This window comes from Cervus canadensis, chromosome 30 (assembly GCF_019320065.1).
Source record: "Cervus canadensis isolate Bull #8, Minnesota chromosome 30, ASM1932006v1, whole genome shotgun sequence".
In the NCBI taxonomy this organism is placed as follows: domain Eukaryota; kingdom Metazoa; phylum Chordata; class Mammalia; order Artiodactyla; family Cervidae; genus Cervus; species Cervus canadensis.
Genome location: NC_057415.1, coordinates 26,931,242 through 26,955,465, shown reverse-complemented (window position 1 = coordinate 26,955,465; position 24,224 = coordinate 26,931,242). Strand labels below are relative to the sequence as shown.

At 35.0% G+C, this 24,224-nt stretch overlaps 1 protein-coding gene across 2 annotated transcripts; it reads right to left on the bottom strand.

Moving 5' to 3' along the window:
- Window positions 1-579: 579 nt before the first annotated feature.
- LOC122431945 (protein NipSnap homolog 3A) lies at window positions 580-12,116 on the bottom strand. Of its 2 annotated transcripts, XM_043453608.1 has the most exons (6): window positions 11,857-12,094; window positions 9,112-9,322; window positions 6,728-6,886; window positions 5,086-5,235; window positions 1,523-1,609; window positions 580-1,433 (listed from the first exon to the last, which is right to left on the bottom strand). In XM_043453608.1, the coding sequence occupies exons 1-6, from the start codon at window positions 11,914-11,916 to the stop codon at window positions 1,357-1,359; spliced, it is 744 nt and encodes a 247-aa protein (XP_043309543.1). In that variant the 5' UTR covers window positions 11,917-12,094; the 3' UTR covers window positions 580-1,356. The 2 variants fall into 2 exon arrangements, with proteins under 2 accessions (XP_043309543.1, XP_043309544.1); XM_043453609.1 differs by lacking the exon at window positions 5,086-5,235 and having other exon boundaries at window positions 11,857-12,116.
- Window positions 12,117-24,224: the final 12,108 nt, after the last annotated feature.

The window sequence follows — 24,224 nt, the reverse complement described above, 5'->3', positions numbered from 1 at the left end:
GAAACTCATCTGTCCTCCAAATTCCTGAGGGCCAGGTAACTGAGAGGTGATCGAGCTCCCTGTTTTTTCAGTTTCCCCATGGAGAGCTAATTCATAATTTACTATATTGTTTTTGCAATATGTTAGAAACATTAAATAACATAGCTGTAAGTACAGATTACCAGGAGAGCTTGGTACTACCAAATCTAGTTTAAGATGGCTGAGGCACTCAACTTAAAAACTGAAGTTGTTTGTAAGAAGATCTTGTATCATCTGTGATGGTACTGAAGAAATTCTTTCAAGGTTACTGGCCGGGTATTTACTTGAGGTGACTTAATATTTACAATAAAGATAGTATATTATTATTGTCTCATTACCTTATGGCAATACAACAGCTTCATAAATGAAGATAAAAATATAAAACACAATAAAAAGAATCAGATTGTATATGTAGACTTTTATTTACTTGAGGTGACTTAATATTTACAATAAAGATAGTATATTATTATTGTCTCATTACCTTATGGCAATACAACTTATGGCAATACAACAGCTTCATAAATGAAGATAAAAATATAAAACACAATAAAAAGAATCAGATTGTATATGTAGACTTTTATTAGGGCAAACATTTCCATAAGCATAAATATCTCACTAATATCTTTGTTAAAATATCTTTTATAAGATATTTATTAAATGTCTTTATTAAAAGTGATCCAAAATGAAGTAAAAATTAGTAAAACTGACTATAAATGAAGACACTGCAGCATATAAACCAATGATTCATCAATGATGTTTAATAACAGGACCTAATAACATTTTTCAAGTAAGTAAGTAATGTGAAAAACATTAATACAGATGACACAGATAACATTGTACTCTTCCATAGTAAAGAAATATGTTTAATATTTTTATGAACCCCATTTGGTATTATAAAATAAACCTGACTGGACAAAAACTTTTAAAATCTCAGAAAAACAGACATGATGAAAAAGGTAATAATGTATACAAATAATTTAAAGATATTATCATAGATATGGAAATGTAATAATCATTTGAATGTAAGAAAATGCTACAAAAGCAGAGGGTTATCAAAACACAGAATGAGAGATATTCTCAAACAAATGAAAAATCAAGACCTGGTAATAAAGGCAAGTATTTTTAACATATGACAGATACTAAAATGCCAAGGGGACAGACTGTTTCCTGAAGTGGTAGTGACAATGGACAGATGTAGCTTTTAAATATGCAAAGGACATAGCAAATTAACTTACCACCTCCTTCAAAATAAAGTGAGAATCTCTTGGGGGAATTTAAGCACCAATAGCAGATACATCTTATGACAGTTCATGAAATGCTCTGTATATCACTGGAAAACTATTTCAATGGTGAAAATGATGTAGGAATCAGAAGCATATTCTGCTGAGACTCAAGGAAGTTAACACTTTCCCGAACTGGAAATAAATTTGTAAGAAGGCATATAAAGTTATTGACTAAATTCAATTTGTTGTAAGAATAACTCATTCCTAGTGAAATAGCTTACCAGCTGCCACTACTCTGGGATCCTCATGAGACTGATGTCTCCCAGCTGCACGGCTGTCTGCACTTTCGTTCCACCAAAGAACATGAACTGCAGAAATAAACCAGAAATAGATGTTAAAGACTGTGGCGTTACTACCAATAAGAGACAGAAACATTAACCAGAAACTGAAAGTTCTATTCTTTCAATCAAAATAGTGAGTATCACAGGTAATGCTAAGTATGTTACTGATAAGATTTCAGAGGGGCCAGAGATTTGGGAGAGAAATAATTAGTCAAACTTGTTTTGTAGATGAAGAAAGAAAAAGCTGGAAAAGAGAAGTAAAATAATGCAGCTAAAGACATAATCAGGCCAAGACCCAAATTGTATGACTTCCTAATACATGTTAACTTTATTTTAAAAAAGCAAGATTATAAAAAAGTTGTGCTTACTATTGAATATTTGGGTGATGGAAAGAAAAAAAAGTAGGATATTAAGTGTCTAAGGAAAAATTCTATTAAGTGCATTTCCTTAAAAAAAAATGGGAGTAAAATCACATTAGGATCTTGCTGTATATTATGCTTAGTCTTAGTAACATATTTTTAAAAATCAACAATTTGTACTTCCTCTGGAAATAATATTAATTTTTAATGGCTATGGGAATTCCTTCTTGTAACAACATTTCATCCCAACTCCTTATTATTGGCCAATTAAATTATTTTCACTAATTCAATATTCTTTGAAATACTGGGATAATGTTCTTGTGCGTAAATTTTTATAATATATACTATAAGTATAGGAAAATGCAGAGAAAGAGGAAGTACGAGGCATTTCTATACCACCCAGAAAAAACCGTTTTAATACTTGGTGTAACTCTGTCCACAGTTATGCATATATATTTGTATTTACACACACACAAACACAGGCTTCCCTGGTAGCTCAGTGATAACAGTTATAGAATACATGTTTGTATTTAGACACACACACACACGCTTCTCTGGTGGCTTTGTGATAAAGAACCTGCCTGCCAAGGAAGGAGATGCAGGTTCAATCCTTGGGTTGGGAAGATCCCCTGGAGAAGGAAATGGCAACCCACTCCAGTATTCTTGCCTGGGAAATCCCACGGACAGTGGAGCATGGTGGGCTACAGTCCATGGAGTTGCAAAAGAGTCAGACATGGCTTAGCGACTAAACAATAACAACAATACATATAAACATGTATAAGAATATATGTTTATAGTTATAATTACATTATATATGACACATATTTATATATCTATTTATGTATCACGTGTGTTACATAAAGAAGTTCATACCACATTGTTTCCAAAGTTTCCTTACTATAAACAATGCTGATATAAACTTGATTAGAGCAGCAGTACATGTACATCTATGATAAGAACATTTACCACTAACATTTGTTGGGTGCTTGCTGCAGTGCTGGGCCTGGTTTAAATTTTGCATGTGTTAACTCATTTAGTTTTCATAATAACCTTAGGTGCAGGTTATTATCACTTTTGGATGAGGAAAATAAGTAAGGCACAATAAGGTTAAGCAACTCATTCAAGGTCATAGAGTCTTGTGGAGCTGAGATTCAAACCCAGGCAGTCTGGATCTGATTATTTTCTTAATATAAACTCCTAAAATTTAGACTGAGAGAAGCAAAGAGTATCTTATATACATATATACACACTTACAAATATACAGTGTATGTATTATACACTATCCTCAAGAAGTGAAGTACTGATTTATACTCAGCATATTATATTATCATACTCCTAGTACACTGAGCATGAATTTAAGATGAAAAGATATGTGTACACACATTGCAGTAGTTTTTTAAATAAAAAAGTTTACACATTCATTATAGTAAATTAGAGATTTAAAAAACCTTTAATCTGATCATTTAAATATGACTATGTATTTTATGTCCTTTCAAATTTTCTTCTGGTAGAACTAAAAACATTCATGTTTCCTAGAATGTAGGCAAAAACAATTAAATATTAAAGCTTTTTATTTATATTTATATTGCCAAATTATTGGAGGGGGGCAAACTTAAGCCTAACACAGTACAACAGTATTTGTTTTTCCCTGGCCCCTCTAATACTGTATCTTTATAATACATTTTTATTAGGTAAAAAATGACATCTCATTATTGTTTTAATCTGCATCTTTTAAAATATATATTAGTCACCTGTGTCATCTTGGCATACGCTTTTCTTTTGGATTTCATATATATATATATATATATACACATATATATATATATAAACACACACACACATATATACACACATATACACACATATAAATGCACAAAATTTGAGCCTTTGAATAATAAAATCATCAGTTGATTCTTTTTTTTCCTTCATAGTTTCTTCATTTGTTTTTGGCTTACAAATGTTTTCACATATTAATAAATTTATCTATATTTTGTTTCAGTTATTCTATGAATTCAGTTTTTAACTGAGATCTGTAATCCATCTTGATTTTATTTTAGTGTATGGTATGAGATAGGCATTTAATAATTATCATAATTTTTCTCTTCTTCATGTATTTCTCAACTGGGACAAACATGTATTTTTGCACAGTTCAACTTTATTATTTCCTTTTTACAATATATTATCAGAATTTGAATTTCTGGGGAATGATTAACTCAGTTTTTGGATATGCTAGGTTTGAGATGTCCATTAGACATGAGGCAACTGGATATAATGGGTTTTCAAATATTAAAAGTCTTAATCATTTATTCTTACAGATAAACTTTATAAACATTTTCTGGGTTTGCCACAAAAAAACCCCACTCAAATTCTGATTGGAGTATCTTTCAACTTTAAAAGTTAAGTATCCCAAACAGATGTTTTTATTAAATAAATCAGTATGGTATATATACTATGTGTATCTAAGTAGTGAGAGACTGGTTAATTTATTCTTTGTGTTTGTCCATGTTTTTAATATTATAATAACTATATATTACTTTTCACCCCAAAACAATCTCCTTATGTCAAGCAATACTATTTTTTAAAAAATCACAAAAGGTACAAATAGTACAAGCTTTCATGTATAAAATAAATAAGTTGTTAAGACAGTAAATTTTAAAAGTTTCCATTATAAGAAAAAAAAATTTGTAACTATGTGAGGTGATGGATGTTAACTAAATTTATTGTGGTAATCATTTCACAATATATCCATACATCAGATCATTATGTTCTACACCTTAAACTTATACAAGGTTATATGTCAATTATATTGCAATAAAACTAGAAAAAAAAATAGTAAAAGTACATTAAAAAAATGATGAACAGGTGATTTCTTGAGATTCTTTCCAGTTTTTTAAAATTTTATCATTTTGATATATCAGAGAAAAGAGCAGTTCAATATTTGAAAAAGGCTTCATAAGGTATTGATATTCTATATAAGATTGAAAACAGGTTTACTTAACTCTTAAAATTACAAAAAAACTAATAATTTGGCAATAAAAAGTAAAATACACTCAATAATGAGAACAGAAACAAACTGACCCAAGGAGTTTAACAGCAGATCAACAGTAGACTTTGTAATTTCATAGAAGAGATGGACAACTGTACCTCTGTTGAGTACTCCATATTCTGCATGGAACACTCCAACTAATTTTGTGTAGCCTTGATTGACATGAGTATGAACTGCCCTTTTAAATGGGTCACCCCACAGAGCTGGCCCACCAGGTTTCATCTGAAAAGTAGCCAGTTCATAGACTCCTAGAATAGGGAGAAAAATATTTTACAGAACACATTCAAGCAGTTTGTAGTCCTGTCTAGTTTGGTTTTGGTGAAAAGCTAATCTACATATATAGATTTGGAGGATCATACATGTATACATGTTTATGTAGACATATTTATTAATAATTTGCACTGTTTTTCTGTGCTTTTATGTTTAGAAAGTCTTTGTTCAAGTTTAAGGGTGAGCTGTTTTAGCTTAATGTACAGAACAAAGAAAAAGGGACTAAAAGATACAGGTAAGTTATTATCTAAAATATTTTTAACCTATAAAATTTATTAATAAAATAGTGAGAATTTATAATAGAATAGGACTTTTTAGCTGCCTGCATCTACACTTTCATAACAGAAATGAATAAGAGTATTTTCCAATTTCTTACAGCTCTACTCTTCAACTTTCACTACTTTTTTGCTTTATGTAATTGCCTCCTATAGGTTTGCATTTCTACCAGCAACAGCAGGCAAACGATGAACCTCAGAGTTTTTGAGGGAAAATGAATCCTAAAGGAGATGCTTTTATTATTCCTAAATATCCAGGTAAATTCTTGAAAAGCATTTTACCTTTGGATAGAAGTATAGAGTGGATGGACAAAAAGAAACCACAGGACCAGTAGATTTGAGAAGTAGAGGAAAAACATGCAAGTTACTGAAGAATCATGAATAACACAGAGGAAGAGAACCAAGACTTGATATTATCTTTGAAGTCCAGTAGTTCATTTAGATGGTGCCAAAAGCTGAGGGGGATCTAGGCAGATAAGGATCTAAATAAGACTTTTCAATCTCTTATAATCTAAAATGCACTATAGAGTTGGGAATAATGGGGGGAATAAAATATCATTTAAATTGGTTTATGCTTTTTCTAATCTGACCTTTGGTTAAAACTGGATTGAGGTAATAATTTCTTTAAGTCAGCAAGAAGTGAAATCAGGAAGAAGACAAATCTTTAGGAATTATTTTCAAACTGAGAAATAAGAAAGAGGAAGACACAAATGTTAGACTACAGTAATATAGCTTGGCAGTTTCAGTTAATTCATTCCCCCCAAACAGTCAATTTTATAAGCAAATTTATACTTAATGATTTGAGATTGATAGTGATTTATGGAAAATACTTTAAAAAGTTTATATTGTTTTAAAATTATGATAAAATATCATACATTTTCCCTCATTTACCCATATGTGTTTCTTGTTCCCAGGGCCCAAATTCTCAACCTTTAGTGACCATGTCAACTTTTTCTATAATACAGCTAAATTTTAAGCATCAGAACAATACTAATTTGGAAAAATACTTCATTATTTAATGCTCATTTTAAAAATTAAGAGCTCTAATTTATTTTTATCTCAACAATCAACATATATTCCTATATTAAGCAAAAGATTAACTTCATTTTCCCCACTAGAAGTTTCATTTTTATAGTTTAAAATCTTAAGTAGTTTCTCCATCAAAGCTCAAAGTGAATAAGACAGAAGGACTTACCTTCTTTTGGAGGTTTTACTAATTTGCACCATGGCACCAGATAAGTGATTTCACTCTCCTGTTTATCAATAAGAGCCAAATTTGGAATGAGAAATTGTTCTTGCCATTCCTTATCTTTGGCCAAGGCTTTCCGAACTTCAGTTCGATGAGTAAAATTGTCTATAGGAAGGAGTAAGAAAAATAAAAATGTTTGATTTAAAACTACCTCTACTTTTTCTGGGTCATTCAATTTTATAAACATTCATGGAGGCCACATAAGAACTGTGCTATATTACTGGAAATACCAACACTATTCCCAGTTGTTCATGGTCTTAAACAGGAGCAGCAGTGTAATCAATTAATGATAATGTCATACAGTAGTGAGCTTTATATGCTCTAGCACTTAATAGGTAGTTGTGAGAGTTAGGTAAGTTATTGAATCTGTGTCTGTTTAACTCCAGGGCTGAAGTAAGGATTAAATGAATTAGTACATGAAATGAGCTCAGCAGAGCACAGTGTTTGATACCTAGTGAGCACTCAATATACGTTAACTATACTTACCAATTTTATTGAGGCATTTAAATTACAGTGCCAGTTTAAAAAAACACTTTTTCTTTGTTAGTGATGATGGTGAAGAGTGGCAAAGTCAAAGTACAATTGAATTAAATTTAACATGAAGCTAATTAACATGAAATGAAGTTAAGATTTGCTTTTCAGCCTCTCTGTGAACAAACAACTTCTAAAGAAATAGTGCTCTTCTCTTGTCACCCATTCTTTTTAACCCAGTACTATTTCTCCTGTTTGTTACCCATATGTTACTAACATATGGGCCTAGTACTACTCTATTTAGTAATAGGACCTTTTAAGACTAATGGTAAAAGAGTTTTCTATGGTTTATGCTGTGTAAATAAGGAATAACAGTTATCTTAGAGCTAATGTAAGTTATATCAGGACGTTACTAGTAATTTTCTTAGTGGAACATGATTCAACTGATGGTGCATAAAGGCATAAGTTGTGTTTTAATGGGGTTTGTTCTATTACAACAAGGAGAGCCCCTAAACTATGGCCATGATAAATACAGAATGAGTAAGAGTGCATGCTCAGTCGTGTCCGACTCTTTGTTACTCCATGGACTGTAGCTTATCAGGCTCCTCTGTCCATGGAATTCTCCAGGCAAGAATACTGGAGTGGGTTGGCATTTTCTACTCCAGGGGATCTTCCTGACCCAGGGATGGAACTTGATTCTCTTGCATCTCCTGCATTGGCAGGTGGATTCTTTACCACTGCACCACCTGGGAAGCCCTTTACATATAAAACTACTTTATGACTGTTTGAACACTGATGACCAGACATTAAATCAAATTATTAAGTCGTGTCTGACTCCTATGACCCCATGGACTGTAGCCCATAGGGTTTCCCAGGCAAGAATTCTGGAGTGGGTTGCCATTTCCTTCTCCAAAAATTATTTAGGTATCATCAAGTCCTTATGTGACATCACAAAGATCTGATACTGTAGTAATAAATATTCTGGGGATTCCTGTAATCGTTCTCCTTTTTCTAAACCAGTGGTTGGTCAGCTTCAGTATCAGAAGAACTCACTCAGTCCCTTTTCTTTTACCTCCATAGACTAGTATGATAGTGAATTCCTTGAAACTATGGCAGCACAAAAAATCAAAAGTGGCCTTGAAAACAACAGAATTATTGAATCTTACAGGTGGATGAGTGGTTTGAAGTTAACTATCATCCCCTGAAAGTGAAAGTTGCTCAGTTGTGTCCAACTCTTTGTGACCTCATAGAGTCCATGGAATTCTCCAGGCCAGAATACTGGAGTGGGTAGCTCCAAGGGATCTTCCCAACCCAAGGATCGAACCCAGTTCTCCTGCACTGTGGGTGGATTCTTTACCATCTGAGCCACCAGGGAAGCCCAAGAATACTGGAGTGGGTAGCCTATCTACCCCTTCTCCAGTGGATCTTTTGGATCCAGGAATCCCCTGTCATCTTCTATTTCCCTAAAGTCCCCTAAATGTTTGAATGATTTTGGCTAAAACATTAATTTCCAGATGTAGCTTCAATATAAAAAAAAATAATTCTTTTCTTTATGACCCTAACCCACTTGGGTTCTTACAATCACTGCTTTAAATTTTTCGTAAAAAATCTTTACAATAAGCCACTCTAAACTTTTTTTTAGAATTAAAGTTTAGTTCACAATATAAAGGTTCCAGTGATGATGGGCTGTTAGGTGTACTGTTGGGAAGAATAATCACTGAATTTATTTTTGGTGTTGCTTTTTAAAAGTTTTACTTAACCTGTATGTTTTTAAAGTAACACAGATCCAAGAACTAAGTCTCATGTAATATCTAACAGAATGGACATCTGTACTGAATGCTTAAGCTATTGACTCATACCATACTTCCAGATATGAAACACTTTATTCACTCTGCCTCCAAATTCTACACTCCAGTATCCAACCAATTCAGAGTGAGCTGTCCGAAGATGAATGTTTTTCTTAACATTTTCCACGAATTCATTCATCTTTGAGGGCTTAAGATAATAGGTACGGAATTCATAGAATGTTCCATCATATTGTCTGGGGCCTGTAGCAAAAGATGAACACACCTGAAGAAAGATAAGGAAAATTTAAATATTCTGGAAAGAAGGGTTTATAATATTATGTTACAACCAAATCTGAGTCTGGAAACAAGGGACACACATTAGATTTATAATCTGTTTGGACTTCTGTTGTCTTCTCTCCATAGAATTTGAGAGATATGTCAATAAAGATGCCCATTTTGAAACATTCTATAGCTACTGTTTCTTAGGAGGGCGTCCACCATTAGTCACTTTTTCATGAGAAGTTGCTCACAGGAAAGCACTGGGGCATTTTCTTTATACAAAAGGACTAGAATTAGGATCCTAATAGTCTTTACAAATAGTTTATTACCTCTTATTTAACCAATATTCCACCTTTATTGAATAGTATATATGTTAGAGTTAAAACATTTAAAACAATTTCTAAATATACAGGTATTTTGGCTAGCACAATGAAAATGTGTTTACTGGCAAAAATTCATTTTTTTAAGGTTCCTAAAACAATGGAAATTCCTGGTCTAATCAAAGTATTTTTTAAATCCAATGAAGCAGACCACTGGTCAAAAATAGGACAGGAGTTTAACTAATGGAAACTATGACCTAGCCAATTGTATTGTAATACTGTGATATCCTGTGTACACCCTAGAAAAAGAAAAAAAAAATCAGTGTCAGAATTGTCTGAATAGTTACTAGGTTTTAATTACAGATGCAATCTGCAGAAGGGCATTTAATCCACCCAATTATAGCAGGTTGATGTAAATATCAGTTAAGAACTATTAGTTACTTCTGTAATAGTCATATGCTCACAATGTAAATTTCTAATTTGGTTCTCTGAGTGAACTTAACTTTCAGTAGGAAATGCTTTGTGTATTGTATGTGTTTGTGTGTATACATTGGTATATACAAATACATACTATATATATATATATATACACACACACACACAAATATACACACACACACTCACATAGTATTCTAGTTTACATATCCATCCTATTTAAGTTTTGTTAGCATGTGCACATTTCCTGAAGTTGATTATACCAGAATTATCTATTAAAATAGTTTAGGTACTTATAAAGTTATTGATGAATTTTAGCCATATTTTGACTGTCAAAGAAAGCAGTACACTTCATGCTGTGACATATATTTTGTTCACCGAACACAGTAATACATATATTTTACTTAACTGTGTATAAGGCTTAATTACAATCTCTTTTGAGGTCATTCCAAGTCTATGATGAGTCATACTCTTATTGCCCAATTGAGTACGCTTGCCATCAAAAACAAGTGCAGCTGCCCCTGCATTTGGCACATGTTCTTTTGCTGCCATTTTACCAAACTTTACTAACACAATATTAAGCAAATAAAAGTTGCCTACTACTTATAGTTTAAAAATATTATAAATAAAATATATCAGATATCAGAAAATGGGTCAATGGAATAGTAACAACTTTTCAGGGAATTCATATTTGGAGATCAAAATATATGATCAACAACACACATTTTATTATCACTGGCAGAAGAAATATACAATAGGAAAGCTCAGGGAAAGGTTAACAGCAAGGGGTATGTGGTTTGTGAGAAGTCATGAAGTGATTTTTGTTGATGAGTGCTTCCTTTTCTCTAAATTAGGGCTCATTTTCCTTAGTAGTGACTTCCAATTCATTTATAAGAGAACATCTGGTTGACATTTAATAACGTCAAAGTACAGAATAAAATTCTAAGGAATAATTCTTGATCCTGCCCCAGTAGAGAAAATCAGGATAAAGGCTGTAATGCTAATCTCCGGTGAATGGTTTCTCTTTAGTCTCCACCAGAAAGTCAGTTTGAGAAGGAAGTAAAAGCCTGAATATAAAAAAAAAAAAAAAAAAGCCTGAATATCAAAAGGAAAAATCTCTAGGTTAGAGTCACAGAATAGGCCAATCCCTGACAGTTAAGGCTGAATCACAATAATCTATTTTGTACATTTCTCATTCAGATTAAATGAAGTTGTCATCATATTTGCTACGAGGTTCTTGACAGTGGCTGACTCGGGCACCAACCTCAGGAGACAGCGATAGCTGCGCAGATGCTCCACCACCCGAACCCTGGGCCCTCTCTTTAAGGTTCTCTGCCTGCAAAATGCTGGGAGGTTGTGTATTTCATTTAAAAGGCGGAGAATTGTTCTGTTGCTCCTTCAGTCTGGAGGGGCTTGTCAAAACATACTAAGAGAGGCTGGACCAGTGCCTAGTACAGGCCCCAATGCGGCAACAGCAACCTCGCGGGTCCGCAAAGACGCAGCAGCTGGCGCTTCAGGCGTGTCCTCACGACCAGCGGGCACCCAGGCTAGGCGACCCTGGCAGTGTGTCTTCTCCTAAAGGCACCCTTCCTCCCTCCTTCCGCGCGTCCCAGGGACCCCCGCCTCCGGATTCCGAGACTTGCTAGAACTTCTCGGGCAGCACCGCGCGGGCCGGTCTGGGCCCACTGACGCATGCGCAGCCCGCGCTCTACCCCCGCAGACGCCCGCGCCCCCTGCTCTCCTCGCCCAGGAAACGTTTTGGGCGCGTCCCGGCGGCCGGTACCTGAGGCGCCATCGTTGTAGCGGCCAGGGCCCTAGTCAGGCTCCTTCGGAAGGCAAGCATGGTGCGGTTTCGAGCGCTGAGAAGGGCAGCGGTCGACACTCTTCCTTAAATTCCTCGTTTTGTGTCGTCCTGACTGGCAGGGAGCAGCGCCTGCACTACTGCGGGAGGCCGGCTCTGGGCGGGTCGGCTCCTCCTCCTGAGCGGGAAGAGGGTGGGGCTGGCCGCCCCGTCAGCCGGGCCTCCTCCGCACGCCGAGCATCGGAAGCGTTTGGTGTCAGCTCTGACCCTCTCCGTTTGTTCTCTAAAACGTTCTTTTCCTCAGCGTCGGAAGTGATATTAGAATTAGCAGGAAGTTGACGTCCTCGTTCCTATACCACCTGTCTGGGCCCATCACCTCGTCTCCTTGCGCACTTGCGTACAGTTAATTGGTAAAAGCGCGCGTGTGGGACGCGAGTGTGTGACTAGGGAGCCATCACTTCTCTCAGTGCATTTTCCTTCCCCGTCTCTACTCACAGCGTGAAGCTGTAAGGCTCCAAATAATTTACATTGTATTTTTCACGAGCTCAGAGGAATGGGGATACCGAGCTAGCTAAGAACAATTCAAAGATAAACATACGTTGTCAAAATTTTGTAACTCTTAAGCAAAACCTGCCGGGCCAGCCGGAAGATTTCAGCGAGCAACACGACGCGTTCCTTTAGGCTAAGAAATAAAGATGGGGTCGAGAGGATCTCTGCAGTCAACGATGATTCTTTATTTCTCAGGGTTACATATATACTAAACCAAGAAGAGAGGCATCCCAAAGAAAATTCTTCCCCATGTACATCATCTTTAAGATAACAATCACCAGAGCTCTCTCATGGCGCCAAAGGCATCCTACTTAAGGGCAGTCGTGCAAAGCTATCTATCTGCGCCTTGTGTGCATTCAAGGCTCACTAACGTTCTGTTAGGAGTTAACTTGGATAGTAAATTCCAGAGGGGTGGCAGGACAGAGAGCTATGTCTGCGAACAGACCCTTGATAATCAATCAAGGCAGCTCCCAGAGTCAGCTCTTTCAAGCCGCTCCCCGCAAAAACCTCTGGTCTAGTCTTCCCTATCCCTGATTAATATTGCTCATCAGAATAACTACCTTCTAACATTTCGAGCTGTTTCTTCTAACGCCTGTTTCTGTATTTTAAAATAATACTCATATTCTCCTGTTTCTTGTTTTTTTTTTCTTCCTTTCTTTTCTGTTTAGATAGCATCTTTTGACTCTCTCTATGAAGAGAATTTACATCTCTAGTATAGCACTCCCCCCAACTAATTTCCCTTTCTGCACCTAATGGTGTTTCCGCTTTAAAAAAAAAAAATCAATTGATTACATCACTAATTTACATTATTTACATCATATATGTTGATGTTATTCTTGCTAATAGTTGCATTATTGCAAACATTAATGTAATATTTCTTATATTATCAGGACTAGGGGGGTTAGTTGTGCCTTGTGCAATGACTTGAATCATTCCTTCAGAGGGAAGGATGCTTTTACAAAACAAAGCATTATCTGTGCCCAGACTGGATCTTTATGTTTAAATTAATTTTCTTAGACCTCCCTCCCCTACGCTGGAATTTATAATTCATTCCCTCATTCAAGCTGTATTAATTAAATATCCTCTATGCTGACTGAATCACTTTTCCAGAAACTGGGGTTCACAGGTGAACAAAACACAATGTCTGTGTGTCCTTGGAACTTCCAGGTTAGGGGAGGCAGACAAATGAAGGAAAAATATATCAGGGATTAAAACAAGGAAAAACGGAGTAGAATAGGGAGAATAGAGAGTGCTGGAGGGAGGTAGCAGAGACTGCTGGCTATTTCCCAATAGTCATTCTTCTCCCAAACCCCCTTAAAAAAATACCAATAGAACCCAGGCAGCTTGGTGCAGCCATGTGACTAAGTCCTAGCCAGTGGGATATTTTAGCACATTTATGACCTACTGTAAGCTTTCTTAAAATAATGTAGGAGGGATTGTTTCACTCTGTCTTTTTCTTATTTCTGCTTGCTGGAATGTGGAAGTAATGAGTTCTTGGACTTTGAGGTAGAAGCCAGGTGCTGGAGATGGCAGAACAACAAAAGAAGCAGCCTAGGTTCTGACACCATGGAATACTAGGAGCCTTGGCCTGCCTGTTTCTGGACTTATTTTAGGAGAGAATTCATCTTCTAGTTTAAGCCATTGCTGTGTGGCATATACCTATGATCTTAATCATGGAAGGGTGACTGTTTTTTTTTTTTTTTAATTTCTTTTTCATTTGTCTCTCTTTACCTTTTACTTATTAATCACCAAATTCTTTGCCCAAACTCAAAATGGTTGAAACTGTTAATCAGCTTTTCAGCTCCCTCTCCTAGAGTTATTTTTAAGGAGTCTTTTTGTCTCTTGATCCAGTGTGGACTAAATGTTCTCTGAAGTGGCCCTGTAGTAATTCTTGGATCTCCTTTCCCTCATCTCCTGGGAAATCTCATTTGCCTTTGAGACGATATCCTTTTTCCAGGATCTTATGTCTCCCCCACCCCCCCACCTAATTTTAGGAGAGGGTATATGGGAATTAAACTTTTGAGGCTTTCAGCTCTAAAAATTTGTCAACTTCCTTAATTTATAGTTTGGGTGGATATGAACTTCTACACTGGAAATAATTTTTCCTTTTTTTTCAAGGTACTTCTCCATTGCATTATAGCTTCTGGTGAGACGTTCGTGCCATTTTAATTCTTGATCCTTTGTATGTGACTTGTCTGGAAGCTTTTATATTCTCCTCCCTAAATTTCTGAAATTTCACAGGGATATTCCTTGGGATAGATCTTTTTTCATCCATTGTGTCTCATTCGGTTGACCAGCTGTCTTGCTGATCCTGTTTGTGATGCCAATTGTCTTACTGTATTTCCCTGTGTGCACTGCTCGCTGAACCCATGGTAGGCAAGGCATGAGCTAGGAGGCTGGCAGAAAATGTGAGGAGCTGTAGGAACTGCAGATGGGTTTATTCTCTCCTGACTGGCATAGCAGCCTTAGCAGCAGACATAACATAACACAACATAACAACACACAACCTTTAGAGCTTCTCCAGGTGAAACTTATGCAGGTGTGCTGCACAAAGTAGCCCGTGATCAAGTGAATGATGTGCATGTGCAGTGCCATAAATGATCTCAGCTGTTACATAGAGCTCATGACTGCATGTGTGGTGCTATAAGTGATCTCAGCTGTTCCATAGTCATTGTTTACAAAACCTGGGGTGAGAGAGCCTAACCACAACATCTTGGCTAATTTGCTATCCCCCCACCCCAAATCTGGAAACTCTTAAATTATGAGAAATTTGTTGTGTTTCTTGGATTTTTTTCTTCCTCCTCTATCTCTGGAACTTTTGTTATTCAAACATCATGCCTCCACTTGATCCTCTAATTTTCTTTATTCCTACTAATTTTTAAATCTTTTTTTGCTTTTTTGGGGGGGAGAAGGGTCATGAAATGTTCCACATTTATTTTGTAACTCACCTAATAAACTTTAAAATGTCTGATTTAAATGTCCAGTTTATTTTCAAAAGCTCTTTTTGAACTTTTTTCCCAGAATCCTTTTTTACCCTACTGTCTTCAGAAGTGTTATCATCTTTTTGTTTCATTGGTTTAATATTTCTGTTTCTCTGGGGGTTTAAAAATGGTTTCAAGTTTTCATTTGAGTTTTATTTTGTTTTCTGTATATTTTATTATTTTTCCTCTCTGTGGTACTGAAGTTTTTCCTGAAATGTTTTTATATTTGTCTGTCAACTCATTTTTTAAAGTGGGACTATAAAAAATTTGAAAGCTCTGTGAGTATGGTGGGTCTTGCCAAGTCATGAGCTTTACTGTAGGGTGATCTGACTGGGGAGTTTCCTTCATTAGATATTGATTACCCCAGCTGTTATTGCCTGTAAGTTGTTTCTTATCAGCTTTCTCTGCAAGGAAACTTCTGGTGTCCTACCTGTGAGGTCTAATCTTTGTTGTCAAGTTTTTGAGGCTGAAAAGAGAAGAAGCCAGAGATCTTGATATTTGGCAGTATCTTTAGAGAAAGAAATGGCAATCCACTCCGGTATTCTTTGCCTGGAGAATTCCATGGACAGAAGACTCTACAGTCCATGGGGTCGCAAATAGTCAGACACGATGAAGCGACTATCACTCATTTACACTTCAAGAACATATACTATATATACACATATATATATTAGGCTAATGTATACCATATAGGCTAATATATGTGCCATATATATATATGTGTGGGTATATATACATACATTATATACAGATAAATAGTTTAGGCTGTAATACATATTACATATATATTATAACATATATAATCTAAGCTAATTTGCTGTTGCAAATTGACACCAAAAGTGTATTATGACTCAAACACTAACGAATTTTGTTTTTTTAAATGAGCAAACAGTGCACTTACTTAGATGGCAGGCAGCTCTTCTATACGTAAAGAACTAGAGTCTTCAATGCTGTGGCTTGACCATCCCCTAGAGGCTCATCATTAACTGCATCCAACCAAGAGCAAGATAGAGGAAATCTCCAAGAATATTTCCAAGAAGGAAATGCTTACAAGATAGAAGTAAAATTTATGGCTACAACTTAGAATTAGATAAACATTGTTAAATACTTTTAGGGGCCTAAGACAGTCTCCTGTTTAGTTTCTCACAGATTTTAATTATCCTCAAAGTGCTATAGTTAAACTTTATCTAAATGGTGAGGTTTTGAGAGATAAATAATTTCCTCAGGTTCATTGCTGCTAAGTGCTAAGTGGCCCAGCCAGTACCACTTTTAATTATTGCTCATCTGGTTCAGTGAGTGTGAAAGTGCATTTTTTACACTGTACATAACAAATAGTTATCAGTTAAAGGGTGGAGGAAATTATATGAGGTGGGTAAAGGCAACAGTCCACTTGATGATGTCTCTACTTGGTTTTGTCCAAAGGTCAGGCTCATCACATCTGCAAAAGGAAGTGGGAGAGGTGGATTCAACACTAGCCCAGCTGCATAGGAGGGCAGTAGCTTTACATGTAAATTCCAGATACTCGAACTCTGATTATGTCCCTGGTAAGTACTTTCTTTGTGCTGCGTTCTGTGGTCACTAGGTGGTGGTATAAACTGGTTTCTTTCTTTAGGCCTTGCATAGTGTGAGCTATTTTTGTTACCTTTGAGTTCCTGTAACTTAACTTATGGGTATTTAGAGTGGAGTTCTCTCAGTTCTTTTTTTGTCATATGATATTATGTACTGAAGGGAACACCTGCAGTAAAGATGAATTACTTTAAAAACTTTTGAGTTGCTTTATTATAAATATAAATAAATGGTAATAAAGTAACAAATTTTCATTCAATGTTTGTTAGCAAATATGCTGTTCATATCGGTGAATATGTATTAAGCACTTGTGTGTTGAGTATTAAATTAAGTGCTATGGGGAAGGAAGAAGACTGGATGCCTTTTCTTGAGCTTGTCAATGTCTTGATGTGTCTGTATCAGGTTCTTTGCTGCTAGCATTCTTAGACTAAGCAGCAGGAAAGACTTGTGAAAAGCTCAAAATTACATATAATGTGAATTTATTTAACATTATTTCTATTAATAAAGTAAATTGTTTTTATTACTAAAACATGTAAACATGAGTTTAATGTATTATATACATCCCTTTTTAGAAATCCTTAATTGACTTTAAGTTTTGCATTTGAAAGTGAATTTTAGTGCCAATGACCTTTAAAAGCTCTCAATAAAAAAACAATTATTTCCTAAGATAGGTTTTGCAAGTAAGTCTATTGCTTTGAATAATCCTTGGCCCTCACAACTGCAGTTGGAGGAAAATGGTAAAGGGGAGGTATTTCTGGACTTTTTGCTACTTGTTTCGGATTTTTATTACAAAATATGGGTGACTTCTTTCCTGTGTGTGTGTTAGTTGCTCAGTCGTGTCTGATGTTTTTGTGACCCAATGTACTGTAGCCCGCCTGGTTCCTCTGTACATGGAATTCTCTAGGCAAGAATACTGGAGTAGGTTGCCATTTCTTTCTCCGGGGGATCTTTTTGATGCAAGGATCGAATCCGGGTTCCTGCATTGCAGCTGTCTGAGCTACTACATCTGTTATCTTTAGGCACTAGTGTACTCAGTTTGTGACACATTTTTTCCTCAAGAAATTCCTCTTTCAAATGAATATGCATTATCTGACACTCGCCAATGTAATTCTGTTCACCTTTGCAAACTGTCATGGACACCTACTAGTTGAGTAATCAACATACTTTTTAATCTGTTTTAGCTTCACTTGACCATCTTTAATTGCTTTTGCAGCATTTTTATAATTTTTTATTTTTGAGATTTATTCTCAACATTGTATTGAGGGCTAAAGCATTATTGTAAGAGGCTTGTAGGGTATATCCAAACCCAGGGGACCTGTTGTTGTTTTGCACCTTTTCAAGTCCTTCAGGATATAGTCTAAGATTTTCCCAAGCACACTTTGTGATTGAAGCTCAAATGTCCCTCTATCTCTTATGAAAGTTGACAGACTCATAGCTTATGGGAAATCAGCACTACTTGGATTAAAATTTTTCCTGAAAAAATGTAAATTGGCTTCTCAAGATAATAATACTACTGAAGTTGGCTTCATATTCAAGATGATTTTCATCTTATATAGATGCTGAATATTAAGAAATAGGGTTCCCAGTTTCCCCACTGCTTTGGTGTCTCAGAAGCTTCCATTCAGCACACACACACACATACACACACAAAACTAAAAATAGTGAAAAGTCATAACTTTACAGGCTGCTTCAGTGTAATTCCTGTTTCATAGTGTTTTCCTTTGAATAGTAATCCTGAGCCTGTAAGTGATTTGGCATGGGGTCTCTTGGTAGATTCATATGACTATTAAAAAACTGGAATTAGAACTGCCATATGACCCACCAATCCCACTTCTGGGCATACACACTGAAGAAACCAGATCTGAAAGAGACACGTGCACCCCAGTGTTCATCACAGCACTGTTTATAATAGCCAGGACATGGAAGCAACCTAGATGCCCATCAGCAGACGAATGGATAAGGAAGCTTATATGTGTTTTAATGAAGAGTAATACTTTTCTTCAAAAATTTCTTATATAGCTTTCATAGATTTATTTGTGAAAACTTTAGTTTTGTTGGTATTGTAAGATGCTTTTCAAAGTGCATTTTCTAACCAGTTGTATGTAACTGCTGCACAGAACACTATTGAACTTTGTATGTTGATCATGTATTTAGCAGCCTTGCTAGATTTTCTTATTAATTTAAATTTTAAGATTTTCCTTTTATAGATTTTTTTCTAGTGAGACAACTTTATTTTCATAAAATAATGAAAATTTTGTTTCTTGATTTCCAATATTCATACCCTCTTTCCTTTCATTCTTCCTCCCCTCTCTCCTGCCCTTGTTTCCCTCTTCCTTCCAATTTTTCTTTCTTTCCTTCTTTGCTTCCTCCCTTTCTCCTTTTCTTCTCTCTCTCTCTCTCTAACTGGGTAGGATTTCTGTGCAATGTTGAGTTTGTTTGGAACTTTAAGGGAACTTGTTATAAAATTTTTTTTTGTTTTGTTTTTTTTGGGAACGTGTTATAAATTTTTTAATAAATATTCTTTATTAGGTTAAAGAAATTTTCTTGTTTTTAGTTTGCTCAGTTTTTAATTTGAAAAAATTTGTGAAAGCCCATTAAATTTTATCAACACTTTTCCTGAATTTGTTGAAATCATTTGTTTTTATTCTTTAATTGATATTGTGGTGAATTGCAGTAACATATTTTTATAATGTTAAGACTTCTTTGCTAGTCTTACCTTCCAGGTATAAATCCTACCTGGATGTTAGATATTATTATTTTGAATGTTGTTAGATTCTGTTTGCTACTATTTTGTATAGAGTTTTTCTGTCTATGTTTGTAAGCAAGATTGGCTCTTAAGTTTTCCTTTCTCATATTGTCCTTGTTCAGTTTCCATTTCAATGTTATTTTAGGCTTATAGAAATGAGTTGGGGGAGATTTCCATTCCTTTTTGTATTTTATGAAACAATTTGAATATGATAAGGGGTACCTGTTTTTGGAAAGTGTATTAGAAGTACCTAGGGAAATGGGTTGGGCCTGGTTAAAATTTTAAACTACTGATTTGGCTTTACCTGTCTTTAGATTTTTTCATTTCTTCTTTTTATAAATCTTTGAGTTGGATTGTTAGTGTGTTAATTTTCAATCTTTCTTATTTTCCAGTATATTTATTTAAAATTATAAAATGTTTTTATCCCACCAATTTTGATAGTCCTATTAAGTAATAAATATATTGAAATTTCATCATTTTTTAAACATATAAAATATGTTTTAAAATTTCCATATTTAAAAGACATTTTGTGGGTTTCTCTTTTCAATATTGATTCCTAATATTACATTATGACTATAGATTGTGGTTTGAATGATATTACATGTTAGCTGTTTATTGAGACTTTCTTTCCTAATGCATAAGTTTTATAAACATTTTATTGGATTTGAAAACATTGTTTACAGCTTAAGTACAAAGTTGCATACACAAACATATACATACATGTATGATTGCCATAATTTTTTAAGATGCTTGACTTAACGCAGTTTCTAATATCTCAGCAATCCTCTTAAGTAGTACCAAGGACCTTAACATGTTTATTTCTTATTTGTAATCCCTCTCATTATATCTCAGGTTTCACTTTTATCTTGTTTTAATGTTCCTCATTTGTGAGCATTCTCTCTCTTACTAATTAATATAGTGACAGTTTGGATCCACTCACATATTTACTAATTTCTTTGTTTACTATTACTTTTTAATTCTATTCCTTTTGTTCAGAAACAGTTTCTTTCTTTCTAAAGCTGTGTTTATGGAAAAATCTTTTAGTTTTTTTTTTTAAATAAAAATGTCTTTATTTTGTCTTTTCTCTTGAAAGATGGTTAAATTTAGTATAGAATTCTAGGTTTTTGGTTTTGCTTGAACAATTTGAATATATTATTTCACTGACTTTGGGCCTCTATTTTCATTGATGTCATTTAAAAATTTTTTTCCCACTATGGTTTATTACATGATATTGAAAATAATTCCATGTGCTATACTGTAGGACCTTGTTATTTGCCTATTTTATGTATAAGAGCTTATATCTGCTAATCCCAAACTCCTAATTTAGCCCTCCCCTACTCGCTTTGCCCTTTGGTAACCATAAGTTTGTTTTCTATGTGTGTGAGTCTGTTTCTATTTTAAAATAAGTTTATTCATGTCATATTTTATATTCCACATATAATTCATATCATCTGGTATCTGTCTGTCTTTGTCTGATTTACTTCACCCAGTATGATAATCTCTGGGTCCATCCATGTTGCTGTAAATGGCATTATTTCATTCTTTTTTATGGCTGAGTAGTATTCCTCTGTGTGTGTGTGTGTGTGTGTGTGTGTGTGTGTGTGTGGGCACATGCCACATCTTCTTTATCTGCTTATCTCTCCATGAACATTGAGGTTGCTTCCATGTCTTGCCTATTGTAAGTAGTGCTGCTATAAACATTTGGGTGCGTGTACAGATTTCATTTTACTCTCTTCTTAATTTTGAAGCATTTGAGAAAAATAAATGCTATATGATATTATATGATATTAAAATATAATGAGATCATTCATTATTAAGAACAGACTGTTTCATTTTTTAAAAAACTGCTATAAATATTCTATGTGGAAAGCATCATGACATTTCTTAGATGAACTTTTGTGGACCCTTTTAGACCCTCATTTTGCTATTACATTATGTTTAATTATAAACATGCTTATGCATTTATTATGGGCTTCCCTGGTGGCTCAGCTGGTAAAAAATCCACCTGCAATACAGGAGACTTGGGTTCAATACCTGGGTTGGGAAGATCCCCTGGTGAAGGGAACAGCTACCCACTCTAGTATTCTGGTCTGGAGAATTCCATGGACTGTATGATCTATGGGGTTGCAAAAAGTCGGACATGACTGAGTGATTTCACTTTCATTTTATGCATTTATTATGTTATTATGTAATCACCTTTCCTTTATTATAAACATTATTACATATTCTACAAACATTGATCAAAACTTCTTTTTACAAATTTTAGATTTTGAAATTTAAATGTGCCAGCCAAATCATACTGTAAAACCTTAAACTGTATTTTATGTTCAAAAAAACAGAGGAAAGTATATTCTGTAGCATCTATACTTAGAACTTATTCAAGGGATTATCTATTCTCTTCTTTACAGTATAAAAAGAAGAAAGTAAGTCTGTATTTCATAATTTGATATCTTTGAGAAGAGCTTTAAGACAAATGCTAATGCTGTGCATATGTATTGAAACAATGCAGTTTTGCACACACTTTGTTATTATTTTTTTTCCATTTATTTTTATTAGTTGGAGGCTAATTACTTTACAATATTGTAGTGGTTTTTGTCATACATTGACATGAATCAGCCATGGATTTACATGTATTCCCCATCCCGATCCCCCCTCCCACCTCCCTCTCTACCCGATCCCTCTGGGTCTTCCCAGTGCACCAGGCCCGAGCACTTGTCTCATGCATCCAACCTGGGCTGGTGATCTGTTTCACCCTAGATAATATACATGTTTCGATGCTATTCTCTCAAAACATCCCACCCTCGCTTTCTCCCACAGAGTCCAAAAGTCTGTTCTGTACATCTGTGTCCCTTTTTCTGTTTTGCATATTGGGTTATTGTTACCATCTTTCTAAATTCCATATATATGTGTTAGTATACTGTAATGGTCTTTATCTTTCTGGCTTACTTCACTCTGTATAATGGGCTCCAGTTCCATCCATCTCATTAGAACTGATTCAAATGAATTCTTTTTAATGGCTGAGTAATATTCCATGGTGTATATGTACCACAGCTTCCTTATCCATTCGTCTGCTGATGGGCATCTAGGTTGCTTCCATGTCCTGGCTATTATAAACAGTGCTGCGATGAACATTGGGGTTGCACACACTTTAAACTTCTGCAAATCATTCTCTTGACTTCAGATGATTTCACGATTAGAGTAAGACAACTAGTTTTAAAATGTGATAAATTATCCTAGCCTAGCCCAAAGCTAAGAAATATAGAGCACAAGGATTTTTAAAGTCTGTTTTGCCTTGTGCCTTTATATAATTATTTTGATATTTGTCTCTTTTCCTATGCCAGAAAGTTGGGAAGGGTGGGTGAGGGTGGCTTATGTTCTTGAACTTTACACTACTGTATGAAAAAAATCTGACATTAAACACATAGATATCCAAGTCTGTGTGCATTTATTTCCTATGAAGACACTATTTCCATCTGAAACAGGATCAGTGTGATACACAGACTTTGTCATGTAATTGTTGATTGATTTACTTCAATAGTTTGTTTCGTTTGTTCTTCAGTTTTGAGTTGTATACTTATCTTTCAAAATGCTTTGAAATTCAAACCTTTTGATCAGAAGCATAAGATTTATTTTTAATAGTCCTTTTATTACTAGTACCAATATTGTTCATCATATCAAGTAATGTCTCATTCTCCATTTTTATATAATATTGTGTATTGTGTGAGTGCTTAGTCACTCAGTTGTGTCCAACTCTTTGCGACCCCAGGGACTGCAGCCCACCAGGCTCCTCTGTCCATGGGGATTCTTCAGGTAAGAATACTGGAGTGGGTTGCCATGCCCTCCTTCAGAGGATCTTCCCAACCAAGGGATCCAACCCAGGTCTCCCGCCCTGCAGGCAGATTTTTTTTTACCTTCCTGAGCCACCATCTTTCAGCATACATATTAACACTTACATTCTCTAATCACCTGAATCATTATTATAATACAGCCACTATTAATGTATGTTGTCTTTAACCTATAGTGCCTTCACATTTATAATCATTGTTTGTGTCACATCTGTTGTAGGAAAATTAATAGCATAGAAAAGAAATAGTTTACTCAATTTGCAGTGTTTGAATGAACATCAATTTCTTAATTTTTTAGTCAAGTTCTAGACCAAAAAGTTTCTGGGAAATATGAATGATTATGTAAATTGATTGCTTTAAGAATAGCAGCATTATTAAGTGATTATCATGTGAATATATAGTAGTGGCATGTAAAATTTTGTGGAATTGCAGAATAAATGCTGTAGAAATAATGATCTTTCTCTTGCTAAGGTCTGTACAATCTGATATTCCTGGGGAATCAAAATTACTGAAGAGCACATGAAGGAATATGGCAAACAACACATCATGCCAAAAAAGTTTGCTGTTTTCCTTTTCCTTATTACCTTTAATCTAATTCTGGTAAGTCTTCTGATATATTTCTTTTCTTTCTCCTCCCCTTACACCATCCCCCAGGAATAGCAA